General features: G+C 44.7%; 5 protein-coding genes across 5 annotated transcripts; 2 read left to right on the forward strand and 3 right to left on the reverse strand.

The window, feature by feature from the left end:
- Positions 1 to 1,359: 1,359 nt before the first annotated feature.
- On the reverse strand, positions 1,360 to 1,902 carry EAE98_007867 (uncharacterized protein; the record flags this gene model as incomplete). Its single annotated transcript, XM_038955490.1, has 1 exon — positions 1,360 to 1,902. One exon carries the CDS (start codon positions 1,900 to 1,902, stop codon positions 1,360 to 1,362), a length of 543 nt encoding a protein of 180 aa, XP_038808219.1.
- A 7,287-nt stretch (positions 1,903 to 9,189) lies between these two features.
- On the forward strand, positions 9,190 to 11,555 carry EAE98_007868 (uncharacterized protein; the record flags this gene model as incomplete). The annotated part of the gene is made up of 4 exons (XM_038955491.1): positions 9,190 to 9,282; positions 9,368 to 9,477; positions 9,541 to 10,275; positions 10,334 to 11,555. The coding sequence occupies 4 exons, from the start codon at positions 9,190 to 9,192 to the stop codon at positions 11,553 to 11,555; spliced, it is 2,160 nt and encodes a 719-aa protein (XP_038808220.1).
- Positions 11,556 to 12,682: 1,127 nt separating this feature from the next.
- EAE98_007869 (uncharacterized protein) lies at positions 12,683 to 15,009 on the reverse strand (the record flags this gene model as incomplete). The annotated part of the gene is made up of 4 exons (XM_038955492.1): positions 12,683 to 13,178; positions 13,244 to 14,646; positions 14,697 to 14,823; positions 14,873 to 15,009. The coding sequence occupies 4 exons, from the start codon at positions 15,007 to 15,009 to the stop codon at positions 12,683 to 12,685; spliced, it is 2,163 nt and encodes a 720-aa protein (XP_038808221.1).
- A 637-nt stretch (positions 15,010 to 15,646) lies between these two features.
- Positions 15,647 to 19,156, forward strand: EAE98_007870 (uncharacterized protein; the record flags this gene model as incomplete). Its single annotated transcript, XM_038955493.1, has 4 exons — positions 15,647 to 15,732; positions 15,785 to 15,909; positions 15,958 to 18,862; positions 18,916 to 19,156. 4 exons carry the CDS (start codon positions 15,647 to 15,649, stop codon positions 19,154 to 19,156), a joined length of 3,357 nt encoding a protein of 1,118 aa, XP_038808222.1.
- Positions 19,157 to 19,490: 334 nt separating this feature from the next.
- EAE98_007871 (uncharacterized protein) lies at positions 19,491 to 24,469 on the reverse strand. The gene is made up of 3 exons (XM_038955494.1): positions 23,829 to 24,469; positions 22,498 to 23,784; positions 19,491 to 22,447 (listed from the first exon to the last, which is right to left on the reverse strand). Exons 1-3 carry the CDS (start codon positions 24,232 to 24,234, stop codon positions 19,968 to 19,970), a joined length of 4,173 nt encoding a protein of 1,390 aa, XP_038808223.1. The 5' UTR covers positions 24,235 to 24,469; the 3' UTR covers positions 19,491 to 19,967.
- Positions 24,470 to 24,471: the final 2 nt, after the last annotated feature.

Below are 24,471 nucleotides of genomic sequence, written 5' to 3' on the forward strand. Positions count from 1 at the left end.
ACAAGTGAATAAACATCAATACATAGATCAATCACCCAATAAAATCATACCTATCCTCTATCCTCTATCCTCTATCCTCTCCCTCTATCCTCTCCCTCTAGCCTCCCCCTCTAGCCTTCCCCTCTAGCCTCTCCCTCGTACCTATCTCGTATCTCTCGTACTAACTAACTAACCCAGTTCCCTAGACAATCCATCACCTACTAGGTACTGGCGTACGTACGTACCTACGAGTGTAATTACCTACCCTACCTCTCGTAGACGATTGATTACCTAACACCCCCCCTCCCCTCCCCCCCCCCCCCCAAAAAAAATCGTCATTACCTAACACCCCCCCTCCCCTTTCCCCCCCCCCCAAAAAAAACAACCATAGAAAACAATAAAATATGGGAATCCTCCAAACATCCCAATTCCAACATCCCAATTCCAACATCCAAACCAAGAACCAAGAACCAAGAACCAACACCCAAGAACAATTCATCATCAAAACATCAAAGCATCAAAGCATCTTCCCTGCACAATTTTTCATCTCATTCCTCACTCATCCCACTTTTCTGCTTAAAAATTCAGAACTGGTGGGGTAATTACGAACTGCAGGTTAATTTGGTCGAGTTTCAAGTTTCAACTTTCTGCGCATTGTTGTTTTATCTTATTTTATTTTGTTTTGTTTTCATTTTTTTCAAATTTTTATTGATTTATTTATTTTGATTTATCTTGATTTGAATTTCACATTATACAGACACAGAGAGCACATACACATACACAGAAAAATCATGTGATCAAAAGAATGAATGAATGAATATTTAATTGTATCCAGATGCAAGAAGTGGATGGAGAGAAAGAAAGAAAGAAAGAAGTGAGAAGTAAAAAACATCCCCTCATCCCCTCATCCACCATCTGAAAAAAACATAACTTTTGAAGTCGTGAGTGATTTTTATTTAAAGAAAAAGTCTATATAAAAAAGCGAGTGAATCGAATCGAATCGAAACACGAGCTGCTTCCCAAAAAGGAGAAGGAAAAAAAAAAGGGTTCCCAAAATGTTAAAAAAAAGGGTAATCCCACGCCAATACACCACAACCCAATTCCGAAAGCCGTCCGTCCCACCGATCCAATCAGGAGGTCCGTTCCGTCCTGTCCATCCGTCCGTCCGTGTATCCTTTTATATATCCGCGTGATAGAACCATCATAAATTTCGTATGCCACATCGCAGCACGCTTTGCGGCGCTGACGTACATTGTTTCTTTTCTTTTCGTATGTATCTATGTAATGTATGTGTTGGTGTGTGAGACCGGTCGGTATGTACATCTTCTTGCACCTTCTCGACTACCAAGACAACGAATGAAACTTCAGAGAGTGAGGAATCTAAGCAGATCCTCCACCGGTGACGAACTCTTTGCCGACCTTGGCTCTGGTCTCACGCTTGGAGGTGGCGAGGTTACCGAGGAGGCAGACGAGTTCGTCGGAATCGGTGGCTTGGGTTTGGACGTCGTCGGGAAGGTTGTAGGCGTTGTCGCAAGGGAAGGATTGGCAGCCAGAGAGAGGAGTACCGGTGTTCAATGGGAACATCTCCTTAACACCATTGACATCATCTGGGTTGACGATAGCGGAAACATCAAAGTAGGTCATGCCTCCCCAGGAATCGAAGCAGACTTCACCAAGCATACCGGAAGTGTTGTCGGCGCCATCAGAGACAGAGTACCAGTTGCCAATCCAGCCGGTAGGGAAGGTTTGGTTGGCGGTAGAATCGCCTGAGACGGTAAGGGAAGCGATTTCAGCACAGCCAGAGGTAGGAGTGAAGACCAAGGTACGGGTGGTGCTGTCTTGGTTGACAAAGTGCACGCTACCGGCGGAAACGATGGTAGCGAGAGCTGCGGAAACAGCAAGGATGGAAGTAGCGAATTGCATTTTGAGTGATGTGTTTGTGTAAACTTTTAACTTGGTAAGGATTGGTTGGGGTAAAGTAAGACTGGGCTTTACTTTAAGTTGGTCAATTTAAACTGGTTGCTTCTTTTGGCAATGAGCGTTTTGGATCGAATATGTGGTCTGATGTTGTCAAAGTCGTCAAGACTGAAAAGTTCTGGTGTCGTAGAGACAAGTTTTGCTGTTGAGCTGACTGTAGAAGCTGTGAAGTGACTGGAAATGTCAAGTGCGATCTCAGATCGAAATGTTTGAGTAACTTAAAGGAATGAGTGAACTCTTGTTGACAACGTCGTGGATGAGGAAAAGAAAGAAACACAAATGGAGGCACAGCGGATTATATAGACAGACGACCGAGTGTGAATTCAGGGGACACGACTAGAGTACCATGATTCAATCAGGAAAAACGCCAGCGCGGACATTTACGCTTTAGCTCAGGCTTGCTCAGCCCAAGCTACGGCAATTGTGGAGTCATGTCAGCCAGAAGTAGTTCAATCGGAACCGAATAAACAAAATGCATCCAGAACGTTTGCTTCTGCTCAGGGTGCATACTCCGTACACTTTCCACGTTCCGCTATTGGAGGCGGCCACGCCAGACAAAATTCGAAAACACGCCACCAAACCGCATGAGGAAGCTACTGGCATCTGAGACTCGGGAGAACTAGCCTTGGCGAGATTGAGAATTTTCCTTTGGTGGGAAGAATGGAGTCAATGGATTGATGCGACTACGCTTTGATTGGATCATTGGTGATTTGTTCCTGAATCTTAACGGCAGCCGATGCGTAGGGCATGCGTAGCGGAAACTCGAAAGTTTATTTGGTAGTCGTCTCTGTGTGGAGAATGTCTTTGTAATCCAAGTAGCCAATGAACTTTACGATATCTGTTTCCATGATTCATATCTGTAATAGCAACTCTTGATGCCAGTGATAGGATAAGTAAGGTATTCTAGACCCCAATTGCTTGGAACTTGAGTCATTTGTCAAATTATCCGTGTTTGTGCTTGGAAAATTGATTTTGTGAGAGTGTTTTCCTGCAGTGACCGGTCATGATATGAACGGCTGATTGATGTAAGTATCGATATATTACTTCTTGGAGTCGTTACCTCGCAATCAGAAAACCCAGCATATCGACGCATTTGACCAAGGAGATGTCGTAACACAATGGCAATGGCAATGGCACTGGGTAAATCACGGAATCGATATTGTCCCAACACCTCGGAGTCGTTGGAGATTTGGAGTGGGTAAACACTGTCACACGAAGAATAAACTATTGTCCCAATTGTTCTCGACCTTTGCAACCTGGTCACTTTGGAACTTTGGAAGTCTTTCTGGACAACATCATTACAAGGTCTACCTATATCTTGCAAAAGGGGGGGCCATTCGATAGCGGGGACGATATTCGCCTGATATTATCTAGGATGGCAGCGGAAGCGTGCGGTTAGCAAGGATGAGCCGTATCGAAAAGTCTGTTCACTGTTTCAATTATTATGGATGACTTTGAGCAGATTGGCTGACGAGAAGAGCTGCTGCAACATACGCATGTGTCCTCATCAGTACTGCAGTACCTGCACATGTCGTGTAATATTCAGAAATTTAGTCCACTTCATGTGAGTTGCGAGTTCCTGACATCCTGTACTCCCCGTCTCCCAATTATTAATTGCATCGAATAATCACACCAATGCCGCAAAAACTCTTTACACATTAATTACGCCATAGGACAGCAATCCCTATGGCAGAAACACACATGTGAGTATCCATAAGGGTTCGCTTGCCCTTGCAGTAGTCCCAGGAACCCGCAAGGAATCGGACGCCCATGCATTTAGGCCTTGCATTTAAGCCTGCATTTAGGGCCTGCACCAGGGGCTGAGAGAAAATTCTAAAAATTCGAGAAATCTCTTTTGTCTAATTGACAATTCATCTTTACGAGTTACCGACTGCCACGAATCTATCGTGTAACCTGTTACTCCGTAAACTCAATTCTATATTATCCGTAAGGCATGAGGATTATTCAATAATTCCCACGTTTCTCGATTTGAATTCCACGCATCACTCGATCATTACGTCGATCACAACATACGCACCTCTTCACTTACCTGATTCCCTGACTCCATTTGATACAGTGCCAACCCCACATATCTCTCATAAGCGTACAGTATTGATTGAGTAGGCAGGTTCGAGTAAAGAAGAATCCCCAATTAATGTTCAATCTCTCAGAAACAGTCCGTATGGCAAGTTGCAACCTCAGGATTCCGACGTAATAAACAACCATGAAGAGATCAACAACTAAACTATTCTCAAAGTCTCAAACCAGAGCACCGGCGTAATAGCGGGGCTCGACATGTGGTAAATTACGCGATGAAACCACGAGCTGCCTCGACTGCCTATCGTAATTTCCGATTGCTGAGTAAGGTTTTCTGTAGAAACAACCACTCGGATTGAGTTACTGTAGGATCCCCGGGGAGAGTAGCGATTCATGATCTAGATTTTACTATGCTGCCCTGCTGGAGTCTGGACGTGTTCTTGAACGGAGGTTCTTCCCGTACGCTTGGGTTAAATGTGAAGGGATACACCGCTTTTGGGCATCCGTGGTTTCTTTTTGCAAACTGGCATGTGAAGGAGATAGGGTTGGTGACTTTGGTTGGTGACAGATTGAAGCATATGGGTAATGGCCGGATATGATTTGCTTACCAGTGTACCTAACCTTAGGTGGCTAAATCACGGAAACGTGGAGGGACGTGGATGTAGACATGCTTCATTTCGTTCATGTGAATATACGATAGTCTAATACGGACTGAGGAACTGATTTGGGAACTCGGTGAAGACTCTATCCCAGACCTATCGGAGTCTCGTATACATAGATATTCTGGATTCATTTATCCTTCCTCGACTACCATAGAATCTAGATGAAAAGATTTGCAAAGATCTTCTCGTCCTCACGCCCCAGTATACGTCACATAATGCGGACCTGCGTGAAGAAAAAATCCCACAACGAGAAAAGTGTGAGACGGATTTATGTTTGACCTAAAAGCTTGTTGACGAGCTTATTAAACAGATGGAAGATTCCGAGTGAGTCTCCATGACAATGGGACTACCACGAATTGAGAAGGTTGAAAGGAAAACTCTGAGTAGAAATCTTTTCAAGGTCTCTCCTTTATCCCCGACGAGGCGAGGAGGGTTAATAAAGGTGGAGACAATTGTGCTGATAATTTGTGTTAAGCCGACGAGGTGCATAAATCAAGTAATGCAAATCGGGATCGACAATTACAAACACCGTTCTTGAATTTGCAGGCCGTGCTGAGAGTTCATTGCTGCGCCTACAGAGAGTCTGGACTCTGGACTCAGGATTGTTGAGAATTCCATACAATACCGGTAGTTGTAGGCTTGTAGCATTGGGAATGTAATCAGAATTGTCATCATATAGGCCTGGAAAGAGTAGAAGAAGAAGTAATGCTGTGTTTTGAGAGATTGATATGTTTCAGGGCCTGCGAGAAAATCATTGTGTCGAGGTTTTGTCAGGAAGTTTGTGTGCAGCGTAAAGAGTAGGTAGAGGTGATGCTTTCTCCATACTGTGCTAAATCATATGGGTGTGTGAGGGATTGTATGGTGGTAAAGCTCAAATCTGTGATAGTATTAGACAATAACATAGGTTGCGTGGCTGCATGTGAAGTTTAGAACGTGGACGAATGTCATCCTCGTGTGAACGCGTGATGTAGGGTCAACAGCGTTGTACTGAGTACATAAGAAGGGCTCGAAGTCCTTGAAAGAGAAAGCTTCAGATATCGGCGGAAATGTGTGATACAGAACCATTCTTACGGCTCGAAATTCTCGACATGTCGAGATTGGATCATGGGCATTAGATGACAGTTCGTATACCGGAGCGGGCAGCGAAGGTATTGCCTATTCAACCTCATACCTCGTACTTGAAGACATTCGATGACATGTGAAGACATAGTTAGTCTTTTTTGGATCGACGAGACAACCATTGGACTGATGGTTTTTTCGTTTTCAAAAGATGGGACCACAGAAGATGATTATATCCGCTGTCCGTTAATGGCTTGCCACACATATTTTTGTATGGCTTGATCGTGTCGTATTTCTACTTACCAACACCTACAGCAGGCTGATTATCAAGCCAAGATATTACAAAAATAGATGTCCGCGCCGTGTTGTGGGCCGTCCCCGACGAAAAACGATAGTTTGTTGCTTTCCTAGGAGCGAATCGACTGGGAAGTTGGCAATCAATCCCGATGGCGGAATATTCCTGGACCAATTTTTGAACGTCGTCCGAGAGCACTCTGGGCTTTTTGCACTCGCTGTTGTCATTCGTCCTGATCTTCGTGTTATGTCGGACCGAAATCAATCAGAATGGAAGTGTCCACCAAAAAATACACACTTGACGTCAGCATCAGAATCTTGCGATGTTGCGGTTCCAATCCATGTAAAGAGTGTGATCTAGGTTCGGGTATTTCGAAAGATCTTCACTCTTTCTACTCTGTACAAGCCGAATTTGTGGTCTAGAAGCAGTGGGAAGTGTCGTTGAAATCCCTTCAATACTCTAAATAAACGCTTTGCTAAATGTTCGAGAGCAAGTTTTGCTCTCCAGGCTCCCCCAGCCCTACGTGAACTTTCGACCTTGCGTTCCCCATATCACCAAACCCACCTCATGTCTCTATCTTTATGGCGAATGCATCTATCGATAACATTGCATTAGCAAGCCGACGACCATGATGACATACTGTGTTGACATTTCTTCTTGCATGAAGCTTGACTACTTGACATGAGAAGAATAGCACAATGAACTCAGCGATTTCCTTATTCGTTAGGATTGATATTACTTCACTATCTCCTCGTATTCCCACATCCACGATTTCTTAGCAGATAACATGCTTGGCAAACGGACGATTGTGTGCACTACCTCGAGACTACATACCTAGTCTCCACATGGATGAAGGAAGCCCTACACTTAATCACTCGGGTAGATTCACATGATGAAAACACTAATATTCTGTTTCCTCACTATGATCTCAATTTACATGAGATTAGAAGAACACATATTATTGAGTATACTTAAGGCTTTAAATTCATACATATCCCAAATTTTTGTATCAAATAAATGATTGTCTGAATTGTTTTCGAATTTTGAAAAGAGTGCCTATTTTTGACTTCCCGGGGTTTCCGTCCTGCCGGAGACAATACCTAGTATCTTATCGGAGTGCTGATTCCAGCAAATGGGACGGGCACCTCGAGGGGCACCACGAGTCCACGACACCAGAAAGAGACGAGCTTTTCCGCTAATCGTTACCGGGGGTGGATAACGATCTAACAAGATTTCCATCTTCTCTCATTCCAATTGTTCAAGTTCACGATTATCCTAGAGTTCTAATCGCCCACTTATCGTACTTGTAACTTATGCTTAAACATACATTTGGTCTCTTCGCATTGACGGCTATCACCTACCTAGGGCAATTCAAAATTTGGTACCTGGAGTCTAAGAAGAAGGCAAGACGGCGCGACCCAAGAACAACCCAATCAGGTCATGGGCGAGGAAGTTTAACCACCTTTCAACGTGTAAAGGCCCGCATCAAGCTCACACTATTGCCATCAAAACATTGTCCGCCATGTTAGTAGCGATGACGGTCGCCAGTAGTCAGGTACATGTGAAGCCATTGAGTAAGTATCATCGCAGCGATTGGCCAAGAGATGATGGAAAGTACGAGAAATGTTCAGGTGCTAAAGCTGTCAACGAATGAAAAGGGTGTAACTTTCGAAATAACTCCTAAAGTAAGAATTAGGACATGGAAGTCGTTACCTCCTCTAACTAGATAGCCATAGGCGTAAAAGGTGTCAAGTAGCTACCTAGTAGGTAAATGGATTTCTTTTCTCCAAGTGCTTGGGAAGTCGAAAGTTTCTCGTGTTGGACTGAACCATCGGATCAAAATAGATATCCTATCAATCAAGCTCACCAATGACGCAGATCTGAGCGTACAAGTGGATCATCAAGTGCGGGAAAATAGACTTTAGAAGTCGGGGGAAAAGTGGAAAGAACATCCAATGCAGAGTAGTGGGCGAGCAAAAAGTCGAATGAGACATGGTTCGGAATCCGGAAGAAAGATTTCAGTCTTTCTTTTTTCCCATCATCATCATCATTATCATCGTATCAACCCATTGCATCGTATTCCGGACCTGGAGTACTTTCTTTTCTTGTCGTGGATATCGAATGAATGATAGTCAAAGCTACATCGTTATCTAGTTTGCGTAGTTGGTCGTCCGTTGATATCTTATTGGGGCGTGCGTACGAAGTTTCCACCCATCTCCTATGCTAAGAATCCAAAGTCTTCCGATGTTCATCTCGATTTTCCTTACCACTTCCACCCTCATCATTCTCATTCTCATTCATAATCCAAGTACAGCCACTTGTAGATGCATACCAAGCCAGTAGGCACATGCAGCATGTGCAGTAGTTCCTTCTTCATTTGTGGAGGATCGAAGCTCGTAAAGATTAGATCCAAACTTAAAACTTAAAACTTATTCCCAAGTGGTGAGTGGTGAGTGGTGAGTAGTGAGTAGTGAGTAGTGAGTGGCAGCAGGGAAAGGTCTGAAGATTGAGACCTTGATACGTTGATAGCACAACATAGTAGTATGTAGTATCACACGGCAAATGCTTCGATTGGATCATTCATGAAAGGTGGCGGCGGGACTTTGCCAGAGATCTTGAATGAGGTGCAAATACTAGGTACGGAATGCCGCAGTAGGATAAGAAAGGCAAGGCAAGGCGAGGCGGATGGTCGTTCTTTCCCCATTCGCACACGCATAGAGCTTGCCTAGTACCGACTATCTACACTACTTCACGCCTCCAATACCAGGTAGGCAAGTTTTCGCTGGTGCCGACCTTCGTACCTACCGACTTAGTACCAGACTTCACCTTTGACATAATCTTGTCCCGAGTGAAGGAGACAGAAGATAGAAAAGGAAAGAAGAGAGAAGAGAGAAGAAAAAAGAAAAAAGAAAAAAGAACACTAATGCATGCATGCAACTCGTACCTGCCTGCTTGCATAGAAGTTCGCCAACTACTTAATGAACTCTACATCCCATCTTCATCTGCCTTTTCTTCTTTCTTCCCTCAAATCACTCATCAACAATAACCACGCTCGTTCAGGTTTTGTTACATCAATCTCATCTTTCAACCTCCCCCTCCATCAACATAATATCTTAATACCATCCCACTTTCGTTGTTGTAACCATACAATCACAGTCGTTGGAGAGAAAATCAGAAAATATGAAGACATTCCAATCGCTTCTCACAGCCTTTGGGCTTCTTGCCGTAGTCAACGGTCAAAAGTACTCCAACGGTACCAATATCGCGTATACGGTTAGTCTTCTCTGATGCTTCATTGATATCAGTTGATATTTCCTGCCCCACCAGATTGCATGTGCTGACACCGCTTCTCTTCCAGACTATCACTACTGATATCTATACAACTGTCTGCCCACATCCCACTACTTTCTCCATGGGAACGAGTACTTATACCGTCACTGCTCCTACTACCTTGACCATCACCGACTGGTATGTTCTTTTGACCCATCAAGCCGAGAAAGCCTTGATCAAAATACTGACGTAACCATCTAGCCCTTGTACATACTCTACCACCATTGATAAAACTGTTCCAACTATCCCAGCATCCTCTTCACACAAACCAAGTAGCTCTGCTCCATCTGCTCCAGTTTCATCGAGTGTTGCCAGCAGCGCTTCCTCGGTCACCACCAGTCATCCAGCTGTTCCTCTTAGCACTGGACCAACCACAAAGCCCGTCAAGCCAACAGAGACCGAGCACACAACATGGACCACTTACACCACCGACATTCTTACAACCGTTTGCCCCACTCCAACTACATTAACTTTTGGAACCCAGACATACACTGTCACTAAGTCAACTACTTTGACCATTACCGACTGTCCTTGCACTGTGAGCAAGCCACATCCATCAAGCACCTCGGTCCCAACCAAACCATCTTCAAGCGAGAGCAGTGTCAAGTCCAGTGCTACACCAAAGACTACCGTCATTGTTCCTCCTCATGTCAATGAGACATCTTCTACTTCGTTAGCGCCACCAAAGACTACCGTCGTTATTCCTCCTCATGGCAATGAGACTTCTTCGGCGCCTCCAAAGACTACTGTTGTTGTTCCTCCTCATGGAAACTACACATTCTCTACTTCTTCAATCCCTCCAAAGACTACACCAGTCGTCTGGACCACTACAGTCGTCAGCAGCTACACCACTTATTGCCCATCTCCTACCACCGTTGCCATTGGGAACTTCACTTACACCATCTCATCAGCCACAACCTTGACTGTCACAAAGTGGTACGTTCTTTTTTCTCTTATTTGATGTATTTGAGCCTTACTAACTCTATTTTGATAGCCCTTGCACAGTCAGTTACACCTCAAGTGTTCCAACTGCCAAGCCAACCACTAGTACCACTGTATCCTACTTGACTACATACGTCCCAAGACCAACCACAATCACTATCAGCTCGGTTCCTCACACAATTACTGCCCCGGGAACCGTCACTGTCCCAATTGTTTCAACTCCTTCTGTCAAGCCAACTCCAAGTACTATTACCGTGTCTTACTTGACTACATACTGCCCTGCACCAACCACAATCACTATTAGTTCTGTTTCTCACACAATTACTGCCCCAGGAACTGTCACCATCCCAGTTGTCACAGTTTCAGTCGGAACTCCTGTGTATTTCACACCTGTTCCCTCTGTCAAGCCAACTCCAAGTACCATCACTGTATCTTACTTGACTACTTACTGCCCTGAACCAACTACAATTATTGTCAGCTCAATTCCTCACACAATCACTGCTCCGGGAACTGTCACCATTCCAGTTGTCACTGTTTCCGTTGGCACCCCAGTTCACGAGACCCCAGTTGCCAGCGTCCCAGTTCATGAAACTCCAATTGCCAGTGTTCCAGCTCAAACTCCAGTCGCTAGCGTTCCAGTTCATGGGACACCAGTCGCCAGTGTTCCAGCTCAAACTCCAGTCGCTAGCGTTCCAGTTCATGGGACACCAGTCGCCACTGTTCCAGCTCAAACTCCAGTCGCTAGTGTTCCAGCTCAAACTCCAGTCGCCAGCGTTCCAGTTCATGAGACACCAATTGCCAGTGTTCCAGTCCATGAAACTCCAATTGCCAGTGTTCCAGCTCAAACTCCAGTCGCTAGCGTTCCAGCTCAAACTCCAGTCGCCAGCGTTCCAGTTCATGAGACACCAATTGCCAGTGTTCCAGTCCATGAAACTCCAATTGCCAGTGTTCCAGCTCAAACTCCAGTCGCTAGCGTTCCAGTTCATGAGACACCAGTTGCCAGTGTCCCAGTCCATGAAACTCCAATTGCCAGTATCCCAGTTCATGAGACTCCTGTCGCTAGTGTTCCAGTCCAAGAGACACCGGTTGCTAGCGTTCCAATTGCTACTGTTCCAGCTGCAACTCCTTCTCAAGCTACTACCCTGGCCTCCACACCTGCTACCGTCGGTACTGCCACCGCAACAAGTCCAGCTCAATTCACTGGTGCTGCCATGAAGGTTGATGCTAGTTTCGGTGCTCTTGCCGTTGCTGGTATCGCAGCCTTCTTGTTGTAGGCTTCATGATCATGACTATTTCTTATCTCTCGGAAAATTTTAACGATAACGAGATCACTGGTATCTAGATAGGGTATCTAGAAGGAGGGCGGAGGAGTAAAGGTCACAATCATTTTCACGGGTATGGCTAGCACGCTTCCCATTTCCCTTTTCTTTTCTTTTCTTTAGCTATCGGCGGATCGGATCTTTTTGGAACTCAAAACAAAGTTGCTCATATTGCTCATGTCACGTCCTCGATAATACAAAATTCAGTTCTCAGGTACATATACTATAGTCGTTCGGATACAATGGATCTTTACTTTATACCAAAAAATAATACAAATGAAATTTCGAACCTCCAACCTCCCATACTTCTTGATATTGTGACTAAAAATCGATTCATTCATAATAAAATGTGGTGATTAATTTGCTGACGATTAGTTCGTTGTCACATTACTGTAGGTATCTAGTGAGATCCCCGTATCAGGGAGTTCACTTAATAAACTTCGATCTCACTCTCTAGCCTCTTATCCTAGGTACCTACATACAACCAACCGTGCCACATGCAAACGATGGGAGAAGTAAGATAGACTTTGAATTTTACAGGTTGGGCAATCAAGGTGATGAATGAAGCCCGATCGAGTATACATTTAGCATGAGAAGAGATGAGTAATGTGTAAGCGAAGTGTAAACGATGATGAGAAAATATGATACAATAGTGAGATGGGATGGTGAATTAATGTAATGAAGCAGCGTAGTGTGGCAAAGGTAGTTCTGAGTAGGAAGTAGGTGCTATTATTAATGAATTTGTATGTATTGAGGAAGGGATTTTTTTGTTTCGGTTGGAAGGTGTAAGTGGGTGGGTAAAGGAGTGGATGGGTGGATAAATAGTGTTTTGTTGTTGAAAGCTCTTGCGGTAAAAATTCATGAATAGTAAAGAATATCCGATGAGGGGGTACTTGGTGTTGACATTGATATAATTACTAGCGACTACCTAGATGGGTATGACACTAGAAACGTCCGTTCGCATCCAATGCGTTCGTTAAATAACATAAATATTCTTTCCTTCTTTCTTTCTTTCGTCCAAACGCCAAACGCAGAGGTATTCATTCATGTAGACATCAAATATCACGCTCGCAACGTTAACCCTAAGCGCCGCTCCTATAAACCTGACTACCCTGTCCTCGAATAGCAATGGTATCTCTTCTCTGCAGCACGACCAATGCCCTCTCTAGACTCATCTCGCTAAAGCCTCTGCCCTCGCACATTTCGCGCTTGAGGGTTGCGAGAGAAGTGCTCCAGCCGACGGGCAATCGCTTCTTTAATTCTTCTTCCAATCGTGCGACTTCGTCTTGGAGCTCGCGACTTCCTTGTTGCGCGACACCTTGTTGGACGGCGTCCATGGTGGATGCGAGGAAGAGACGGATGGCTTCGTCGACGTGGTGTTCGTGCGCGATGGGGGATAGGGAGATTTTGGCGAGGGATTCGGTGATACGGATGATGGCTTCGAGTTGACGGACTGTGATGGGGATGGATGAGCGTTCGTTGGTTGTCATTTCGGTGGCGTGGACTTGTTTGCGGATGGAGACGAAGTGGGAAGAGAGCTTTTCCGAGGCTTCTGGGGAGAGACGTGGGGCGCAACGACTGCGGACTGTTAGTTTTGTATGCTCTAGTAATGTAGGAGATCGGTTTCTAGGAATAATACGTACGATTTACAGTAGCTGATGTATCTCTTCATCTTTTCAACTGGAATCTCAGACTCGGCTTGTTCTTCCCTTCCTCTACCACCCATGTGAACATTCATAACGTGCCTTGCCATTTTTTCATCTTTGCCTCTCTCGTGCTCATCCTTGACAATGAAAATCATATCGAAACGCGACAAAATTGTGGTTTGGAAATCGATGTTCTCGCCTGGTGATTTGAGATCATCATAACGTCCAAAAATAGGATTGGCTGCAGCGAGGACCGAAGTTCGTGCATTGAGAATTGTAGTGATACCCGCTTTAGCTATCGAAATAGTTTGTTGTTCCATAGCTTCGTGAATGGCGACTCGATCTTCGTCACGCATTTTATCGAACTCATCAATACATACTACACCTCCATCTGCAAGGACCATAGCTCCTCCTTCGAGGTAGAATTCTCGGGTTGAGTGATCACGTTGAACGGAGGCGGTAAGACCAGCGGCTGAAGAACCTTTTCCAGAAGTATAAATGGCGATTGGAGCGACCTTTTCGACGAATTTTAAGAGTTGAGATTTGGCAGTTCCAGGGTCACCGAGAAGAAGAACGTTGATATCACCACGGAGTTTCATACCATCAGGAAGAATCTTTTTGGATCCACCTAACAGGAGACATGCTATCGCTTTTTTGATATCGTTGTTACCGTAAATGGATGGGGCAATACAGGAAGCAAAAACACTGTAAAGGTCAGGTCTGCGTGACATTTCGAGAAATTCTTGTTCTTCCTCTTCCGAGAATACTGCATTTCCTTTTGCAGTGTGGTCAACATCGCTATGTATACCAACTGCCCTCAAGTATGGAGTTCGAATGGCAACAGCCGAAGTGGTAGAAGAGCCTTTCGTGTTCTTGTTTTGATAAATAGAAAAAATGCCGGTGATCATACATCTCGTACCAGGTACCACTCTATTTGTCAAATATCTATCGGTGGAAATAAGAACATGTCGTGGCAGTTCTCCCACAGGGACCTGATCTGGAGCTTCCTGAAGCTTAATAATTTGTTGATCAACGAATTGGGAAGATTCATGAACAACCACATACGGATCCATGGGACAAGGTGGATCTCCAGGCATCTTTTGCCTATCGCATATTCTGGGCAATGAAACACCAGAAAACCCGCCATTCACTGGTAATATCTTTGTAGAGCGACAATTCCGACATTGTATATTTAGTGCTGTTGCTTTCGAGGACAGTACTGATGCTCCTATAACGATACCTGGTACTCGTACAAGTCGGGATATGGCGAGGGCGTCTAAGTCTCGAATTGAAATCTCTGAAGCTGTGGAGTGAAGGAGGAGTTGATGCTCGGGAAGGACAATATCTCTATCCGAGGGGTATACGATTCGATGTGTACATTTCTTCAGTGCGCTTTCGAACTGTGTATGCGTTAGACGTAGCTTGCGGATACTCTGGAGGGGTTTGTTACAAGGGGTATAATCTCTGCAGGTTCTGTCGCAAGTCGGTGTGCAAGCTCTTCATTAAAGGATATCAAATGCCCAACATCAACGTCGCAAAAGTATTGTTTTAACAGAACATTTTCTCGGATTTGATCTCTGTGTGGACTTATTAGCAGGATATCGCAGACAGTGAATTGCTTCCTACCTGTAGATGAAGGCATTGTCAATGCGGAACTGAAGAATAAATTGTTCTAGTTGAGATTGCACTTGACCTCTTGTATCTTCATTGTCGCCATACTCAGGAGGTAAAACACTCAGAGAAAATACAGATTGACGATCCATCTTATTGTCGGTATATTTTTGTGGTGTTGAATATGAAATTGCGGGGCTATTGGCAGTGTTGATATTTGATCTGTTGTCCTGCTGTTGCTAAGTGGGCAGATCCTGAGGTTTTTGATAAGACGCGTTTCTCCTTTTTTGAACGCGACCGATTCGTGTAAAGTGGTTGCATAGAACTGCTCACTAGCCACAGTTTAAACCTCACCAGCTCTAGCCTCGACGCTCAGCCTCATCATCCCGACAGACCAATCAAATGATGATAACGAATATCGTTGTATCAACGGAAGGCTGAAAGAACGGAAACATCAATGAACCTTCGTACAAATGGAACAATCAATGAATTAATGAATATGCAACTTGTACGCTTCTACGATATGCCAATTTTGATACACTCTTTCCCTCAGCTTTCCTTTTACCAGCAATGATACCCCCATAACGATTGGTTTGTCAACAAATTCGTGTTGACTACTAAATAGCTTACGAATGCGCCTCCGTGGCCTGTATTAAATAGTTTGAAGGAAGGCTTTCTCTTGGCTGCTTTTTAATTCGCTTCTCTGCTGTTGCCGGTTATAGATTGAGATTGCGCGGCTGTGGGGGAGGTTGAGGCTCGTTGTATGGTGATCAATACATAATTAGAACCATGGATCATTCCCCGGCATCGCGGTTTTCTGTGGAGAATCTTTCCCCTACTTCTCCTGGAGGTCGGAATGAATATCCTTTCCCAAGGTTTGTTGCGCAACCCAGAATCAAGTGAGATCAAAATGCTGATGACAGGCAGACCAGGTTCCTCCAATAGCAGACTTTATCCAAGGCGCGGGTCGACAGCTAGCTCGATACATTCGATAGGGGGGACATTGGATTCGGTCTCACAATGGCACGGGTTCAATGAATCTGGGCAGAACGGTATGTTTTGAGAACGGACGGGGAAACTAAGAAACTAACAAGTGCAAGCTATATCTACTTTACTCCAACCACCGATCGTTCGAACTGGCCTTATTCCCCACACTTCTGCCCCCGCATCGAGTGCACATAAACCTCCGACGGCTCGAGATATACCCCCAGTAACTCTCACAAATATACCCCATGTCGACCCTTCGGAATTTAAGTCGTATTTAACCCAGGTAGGGGCAACTTATGATGCATTACAAAGAGCGAAAGAGAATGAGGAAGAGGGGGGAACTCAATTGCTACGGAAAGGCAACAAGGCGGACGATTTTGCGGATATCCTAGACTTTGAGGTGCGGACACCGAAACTTTCTAGGAAGTCTTCTCTGGCTTCTCTTGCATCGCTGGACACTCCTTCGGGATCGGCTAGGAAAAAGTCGAGCAGTGGAAGAAGAGCTTTACATGCGCCGACTCCCATTTCTACAGTTCCCAGCGTGTATTTTGAGGAGGACTTCCATTTAGAAAACCCTAGAACTTTTGACGTTGTCAGCGAACGCTCAGAGGTTATCCGGCCGACTACCGGCTCTCCGGATGAACGTCGAGCAAGCAATGGCTCCATAATTAACCCCAGAAAGGCACTAGCTACGAATGCTATTCTACAAGAGAAGTTATCATGGTATATGGACACTATTGAGGTGCATCTAATATCTTCAATATCTACAGCCTCAACTTCTTTTTTCGCGGCATTGGGATCGTTGAGAGAACTTCATTCTGAAGCAGCAGTTTCCGTAGAGAGGATCAAAACACTGAGAAAGGAATTGGAAGAGTTAGATGAAGAAATGGCTGTGGGTGGATTAAAGATTGTAAATCTGCAAAGAAGGAGAGAGAATCTGAAGCAATTGAACGATGCAGTTCAGCAACTGAAACAAATAGTAAATGCCGTTGCGAGTTGTGAATCAATGGTGGAGAATGGTGATGTGGAGCAGGCGTTAGATGCTATCGACGCGCTGGAGAAACTTATCGCAGGTGAGGAGATGCTGAGCAAACCAGGCCAGCATAAGATACAACTCCGAGACTTGAGAGGTGCCATTGCTTTGCAAGGAGTGAACAACGATTTGGATGTTTTGCGCTACCGAATTGGAAAAAGCTTCGAGTCTAGGTTTCTTCAAGCGCTACTTGGTGATCTTAGACGACATGTTGATACGGTGTCTGCCGAGGATACACTACAGCGTTGGAGCAATGCATCTTTAAGATCAAGAGGCAATCACAGTCGCGAAACATCGTCGCAACAGCCCACATATCTTACGGTTCCTGACCAATTTCGGACAGAATTGTTATCGAACCTAGGCGGCTTGTATAGGGCAAAATGTACTTCGGTTGCAACTTCTGCGTTTAGAGAGGCCGTGTTGCGAGAGGTGCGAAATATTATACGACGCTTCCTTCCTAGTTCTAATGATGACGATACCGATTCTATGATGTCGGCATCCACGGTTGGAGGTGCTAGGCAAAAGAACCAACAAGAGAAGTCTATGATATTAGCTCGCAATTTACGTTCATTAGATCCAGATGATGCTGAAGAGCTCCTGAAGAAAACCTACATCCAAGTTGGCGAGACTTTAAGAAGGCTGGGAACTCAAGTGAAGGTACTTTTAGATGTCACTAGTACTCTTGGGGATCCTGACACTCCCGGGGGAGTAAAATCGCCACCAAGAAGTCCAGTTATCGGGTCAATAAATGCTAGGATGAGCCCCAGCCTAAGGGGTAATTCTGGTAGAGAGCTGCAAGAAGAAATGCACCAGACGCTAGATATGTCTAATCTTCTCGGACAAGCCGTCGATATTGCTCAAGATAAAATAGTCAAGGTTCTGAGAGTAAGGACAGAACAAAGCACTCATCTCTCGGTTGAAAGGTTTCTAAGATATTTCACGCTAAACTTACTTTTCGCAAATGAATGCGAAGCTGTATCAGGTAGAAGTGGAACTTCACTAAAAAATGTGGTCAATGGCCACATCAAAGATTACGTCCAACAACTAGGCGAATCAGAGCGGCAAAGTCTTGCCACAGGCATGGAAGCAGATCCTTGGAATGCCAAAGATTTCACTGATGAAGATAAGGAACTCTTGTCTAGAATACTTTCCGCTAGCACGCAAGATGTCGAAGCCTGGAGCTCTGGTAGCAAAGTATGGCAGCCTTGTACTGATTCATCCATCGGGACTCAAACTTTCCTCACGCCCCCATCGAATGGTAACCAAAAAAATGGAACATCGACACCCAATTCTACCTCTGCACCTAGTAAAGCTCAAACTCGTTCAGCAGTCGTTGATGATCAATCATACATCCTCCCCATATCTGCAATTCTTTGTCTCCACGGTCTCGCCACTCTTCTTCACCTTAATACTGGCATTCCATCCATGACCTCCGAAATCGCTACATCGATACTTTCCTACCTAACTCTATTCAATTCCCGCGTACAGCAACTGATTCTTGGTGCCGGGGCCACCACTACCGCAGGTCTTAAGAATATAACCACCAAACATCTCGCTCTCGCCGCTCAGGCCACTTCTTTTATATCTGTTCTCATTCCGTACATTCGTGAATACGTTCGACGTAATGCCGGAACGGGCTCTTCAGTTTCTGTTCTCATGGGCGAGTTTGACAAGATCCGCCGCGCGTATCTTGAACATCAACAGTTGATCTACGATAAATTCCTCAACATCATGTCTGGAAGAGCAACTGCCCATATCAAAAGCATGAAGATGATTAATTGGGATGACGGGACTCGAGATGCTCCTATCAATACATATATGGAAACGATGACGAAAGAGACGCTTACGTTGCATAAAGTTTTGAACAAGCATCTCCCTGATATGACTGTGAATATGATTATGGAACTGGTGTTCAAAAGTTTTAGAGAGCAATTGGGGAAGGCCTTCGGGGATGTGGTTCTAGGAAGTGAAGATGCCAAGGCCAGGTATGTCAATTTCTTTTTTTGCTCTGATATTCAAGCGACTAACGATTAAATAGAATGCTTCGCGATGCACAATACTTTAAAACGCGTATAGGAGGTCTTGATGGCGCAAATGATGCAGGTGATTATATCATTAAAATCGTACAAGATAAGAATGTTCCAAGGAACCCAACTCCGCCTTTGCCAGCGACTATAGTACCTCCTGACACCCAGGCCACTCCTCCGACCGGAGAAACGCAACCAGTGGCAGAAAATGGGAATGGGGACGGGAACAATAGCGCAAATGGGAATATCTAAAAGTCAAAACCCTTAGTTTTTTTTGGAACGAGAACGTTCTTCATAACCACGTTGTAATCCATCCTTATCTTATTCAACGAAGAAAGTGGTGAAATGAAGCAAATGGGCGAATTAAGAAAGGAGTAACGGAATTGTAGATAGATATCCCGGTCTCCTTGATATGATCGAGGACGTGTTGTATATTAGCGATTGTTAGGGATTAGTCGATCGTATGATTGTACAGTGGCTTTAAATAATCGATGATCAATTTCACTAGTGGTTAAGATGGTCTTCGTTCAAATCCGAATTTCGACTTCATTAACATGTTAGCACTGTATCACGATTGACTACAATATCTTACTACGTGGAACAAGAAGAGAGGAAAACCTTAAGCATTCACGCGGTCTGGCTTGCAATGTATGGTAGAGTTTAGAGATTTGATTCTCTGTATATCTAACTTTTTTCTCTCGATTTGATATCATTCACCCCCTTCCATACCACCGATTCGTATATTCCCCAAAAACATACCAAAGAATAATTGGCTGTTACTGCGCGCTCTTTGCATTTAAAGTCCATTGACCATCTTCTACGTCTGATATATCCGATCAAATCATGATGCATAGTGATAATACAAGCAAAACGTAACCATCCCACTCGTGAAATCGTTAATCTAGTCTCGTAAATATACCAACCGAAAAACAGACCACTCGTTTCCGTTTCCCCCGATATATTATGCCATGTAACATCGTGAAAATCCTATGCCATCCCAGTATCGCCATGCTTTTCCAGAAATACCAATGAAGAAAAAGTCGAGAACCAAAATATTGCAAATCTAAGCTTGTGGAGGATGTGGATTACCACCTCGACCCCTCGAAGCACCGCGGCCCCTACCACCTCGGCCTCTACCTCTTCCTCGTGAATCCAACGCAGATGGAGGAGGAACGTTGTTGTATGCTACGTTGCCGGCTGCAGGGCTACCACCTCTAGCCGCTGCAAACGCATTTCCGCGACCTCGGGTGCCGTTGGCATTTCCGGTAGTATTCACGGGTGTCGTGTCTCGAATAACCATGCTGCTGTGAATAGCCGGCGTAGCATTATCACCAGAATTTCCGTTGGTGCTCCCATTAGTAAATCCACCACGGCCACGTCCACCACGGGGTGTGAAATTTCCACGTTGGCCTGAGACAGCACCACGGAAAGAGCCTCGCAGTGGAGGGGGTGGTCCAGACTCTCTGTATTGTTGACCTCTTCCATAACCATAGCCGCCATTGGCTGTCAAAGGCGTGCTAGTTGGAGCGGGTCGTTTCTCGGCAGCAGCTCTAGAACCTGCAATCAATTGCTTGTTGGTAAGATTTAATACACTAGCAATTGGCACGGTGGATCCACGGAACGGGGAACATCGTTCTCCAAGAGTTGTGCCACTCATGAAAGTAACGTCGAATAAAACATCGAGTAGAGTGGTGCGTGGAGTGCGGGAGATTCCTACAACAGTACCACGTGTTGCGATTGGAACGCGACCTGAATCTGCGACATAAACGACACGATCACCCAAAGCAAATTTCTGGTTGCCGCAACGATGTTCAGCATCAGATGGTTTTAAGAGGGCACCTCGTGGAACAGCCTTCAAGGTTGTTCGTTGAGGTTGAGGGCCGTTTACCAAAGCATGTTGGGCCGCTTGTTCGATGGCCATTACGGTATCAGAGTCAAGCTGCTCAGCATCTAGAGGCACCTTTTCAAAGTTCTTGGACTCGATGGTTTTAAGCCATGCCACAATCTCCTTGATACTAGCACCAGGGAAGTCGGACTCCTCATAATCATTTCCTTGAGGCTTTCTTTGGATACCAGCAAAGAATTGAGGAAATTTGGTCATGTAAGTGCTGATGAGTTCGATAGCTTTATTGCTAAACTCCCAGCCATTATCAGCTCGTCGAGAATAACCCAGAACTTTGAGTTTCTTGCCCTCAAATTTAAGGTTCAATCCTAAATTGACGCGGAGTTGACCCACGGCGGAGACTTGGAAAGATGAAGTAATCTTGCTGAGTACCAAAGGGTGCAACCCTAGCATTTTAGCCACTGCAAAGGATGGCGTATACTGAGTAGTATTCTTGGAATCGTGAACAATGTTTCTGCCGAATTCCACTTCTTTCCCCTTGATCGTTGACAATGATATTTGCAGTTTGTGATCTGTATGACCTTCAACCAGTCCTGGTCGGCCATAATTGAAGTCTCCAAGGAAAAATATTCTGTCATCAACAGGAAACTCTTCTTCCACAGGCAAAGCCGCTTTCTCTAAGAATCGCTGATCTTCGCTGATCACTTCATCCACTACAACTTGCGAAGCATATTCTGTGTCCTGGCCAGGAATAACAGCATATTCTTTGATGGTCGCACCGTCATCCATCTTTTTCAAGCCTTTCAGCATCTCCACATGAGTTAGAGACTCTACTGGTCCAATGATTATACCAAGGCGTTTGCTATAGGTACTTTCTATTCTCTCAGCTTTCTTGCGGAAGTCATCAATCTCGCGAGGTCCGTGAGGCCTAGTAATAGGTTGACCACTGGTATCTTCGGAAGGTAGATAATCAAACAATTCGTCAGAAACTTTGACAACTTTACCTTCCTGCAAGAAAGGATAGCCAGCAAATACTCTTTTACCAAGTTTCTGTTGTGCTGTCTTGACATTGGTACGAATCTCACAATCTTCGATTGTGACAACCATACTTTCATTACGGCTGTCTGACTGGAAAACGTTGACCCCATGGAAGCCCAATGTTGCATTGTATGGAAGGTAGCCCAAACTTGGGAATCCAGCTAGAGATGCTGACCCAAGCTTGGCTCCATCCATGAGACCATGGTAGAAATCCAAACCCTCTATAGTCGGCAAGTCGAAAATATTCTCAACACAGTGGCAGTGGGGAATATCAGGGAAGATACCTGTCAATGAAGATGGATAGGTGAAATCGACATCTGGGTCATAAGTGAACTTTAAGGAGACTCCGAACTCATTCCTAAACTTCTCGGCATCACTCAATAAATTGTTCTTCGTAGCCATGGCATCCAATAATCGCTTTTCGTCGATGAATGGAATCTTGACCACAGCTTCCCACTCCATCTTCTTTCCGTTCATATCTAGCTCAAAGTCTCGGGGATAGAAGTCGATGATAGGAGAAGCGGGATTTGTCATGAGATCGTGATACACTGTTGGTACAATCTTCTTACTACGATCCGGTAGCACACCCATGAGTTGCTCAAATGGATGAAATGGCTGACCAAGCTTGAAATTGACATCGGCTTTGAGTCCTTTTATGACATCTGATGATGTTGTTAGCTTAGCAATAAAAAATTACAGAGAGAATACTTACCAGAAATCATCGGCGAGTAGTGATATTGATAATACCACGGCCACGATACGACACCACGATAGTAGTAGTAAAGAACCCATTGCAAACCCTGGACGTAATTCTCGCATAGTTTCGTCAACTCGGTTTCGTTCTTTCGGTCCCATTCAAACTTGCCCTCATAATATTTGTCCTTCCACTCTTGAAACTTCTCTTCGTATTTGCGGTCCATCTCAGCTTGTGCTTGTTCCTTAGAAACGTCGAGAACTTCTGCTTTGTCGTATTGTTTAACAATTCGCATAATGGCAAGTTGAGATTCTTCCTCTTCTTCATCGTCATCTTCTTCTTCGTCGGCACCGAGCTTAGCAGGGAACGAGAGTTGCATGTGACGTTCACCGTCATCATTCTGTACCGTCTTCCATTCTAGGTGCAGACTCTCTGCTAGGTCCTGCGCAAATTTTCTGTCTGCTGCGGGAAGCTTGTCGGATAAATCCAGTGCTTCTGGACCTCTCTTTTGAACATAGGATTTGACCTGTTTCCAAATTTGTTGCTGTGCAGTCGTCATAACAAGCTTGCCCTTGTTTTTACCTTTTACCATGACGTCCTCCTTGGACATTTGTTTCGCCTTGAACCATGATGAATCCGAACTCTCAGATTCGAAAAATCTGTACTCAACATGAGATAGCTCCTCTAGCAAGATTGCCAGTCGGCTCATGTTAATAACTCCTCCCTCATTGATATATCCGCCACCCTTAGGCAGAACGGTCTTGTACACCTTGAACATCAACGCCAATGCTCCTTCGTTGATGTGCAAATTCGGAAGATTCGGTAGGAAATCATTGCCAACAAAGAACGCCATGAGAATGAAATCATCAATAACGCGCTCGAGATCGAATGGAAACCCTAGAACTCCCTCTTCCTTTAACTCCTGAAATTCCAATTCTAAGTACTCTCTAACAATGCACAGATGCATCAGATAGAAATTTTGATGCTCCAACTCCTTTGACTTAGCTTTACTCTGCCTACCAAAAGTAACTTCTTCACGAAGGAGGCAAAAGTGAGGGTCATGACTCAACAATCCCAACATAATCAAGTCCGCATCCAAACCATAAAGACAATGGCGTCTATTAGGATCGTAATCCGGTTGTGCTTTCTTGAGGCGAATGTACTCCATAATTTTGTGCTCTCCCTCTCCTGGAACCTCATGCCCTGAGAGCACAATCTCGGTTCCTTGCCAATCCACATCCTCTGAGATCTTCTTTGCGATAAAATATTTCAGTTGAAGGGTCAACTTTTGCATAAACTCCGTGCCTAATTAATTAGCTTTGTAACATTATATTTCCCAAGCTGCTTACCTGGCGTAATGGAATTGCTGTCAAACGCCTCCTCTTTTGGCATTTCCTTTCCTTCTCGAATTGCCTTTTCTCTAGCATTCTCGACATCCAATGCCGTTCTAAATCTTCGAGCCCGCTGTTGATTCATCTTTGCGCGAGGAGCCACTCCATCCACGGCCATGAAGAACAGCTGCTTTGGCTTGATCTTTCCGTAGAGATGCTCGATGTAATTGAAAATTGCAATAAACATTTGCTCCTCTGTCATACGAAAGGTCGCATCGTCTGAGTCTTTGTGGGTACAGTTATGAATAATACCATTCATATCCAGATACAGACAGTCGAATTCTGGTATTCTATTCTCCGCAATCAACTGCGAGATCGAGGGATACCTCTCGCTCATCCATCTGAAGAACTTTGGGACACCCATGATTTAAAAACGATACGCAGAATGCGCGGGACGATTGTATGTTGTAGATAGTTTGCGATTTGAAGTTGATATTTGTTGAAGTGGCGCACTTTGCTTCAACCAGAAAGTGAAAACGAGGGGCGCAAATAGCTACAAACAGGGCTATTGTAGGGTGAATGTTTGGTTCTTCTTTTTCTATCGACTGCCACGGATGGCTTGGTGAGGGTGGTAAAATAATGAGAAATAATCTCTTCAAGG

The sequence above is a fragment of the Botrytis deweyae genome (assembly GCF_014898535.1).
Source record: "Botrytis deweyae strain B1 chromosome Unknown BDEW_019, whole genome shotgun sequence".
In the NCBI taxonomy this organism is placed as follows: domain Eukaryota; kingdom Fungi; phylum Ascomycota; class Leotiomycetes; order Helotiales; family Sclerotiniaceae; genus Botrytis; species Botrytis deweyae.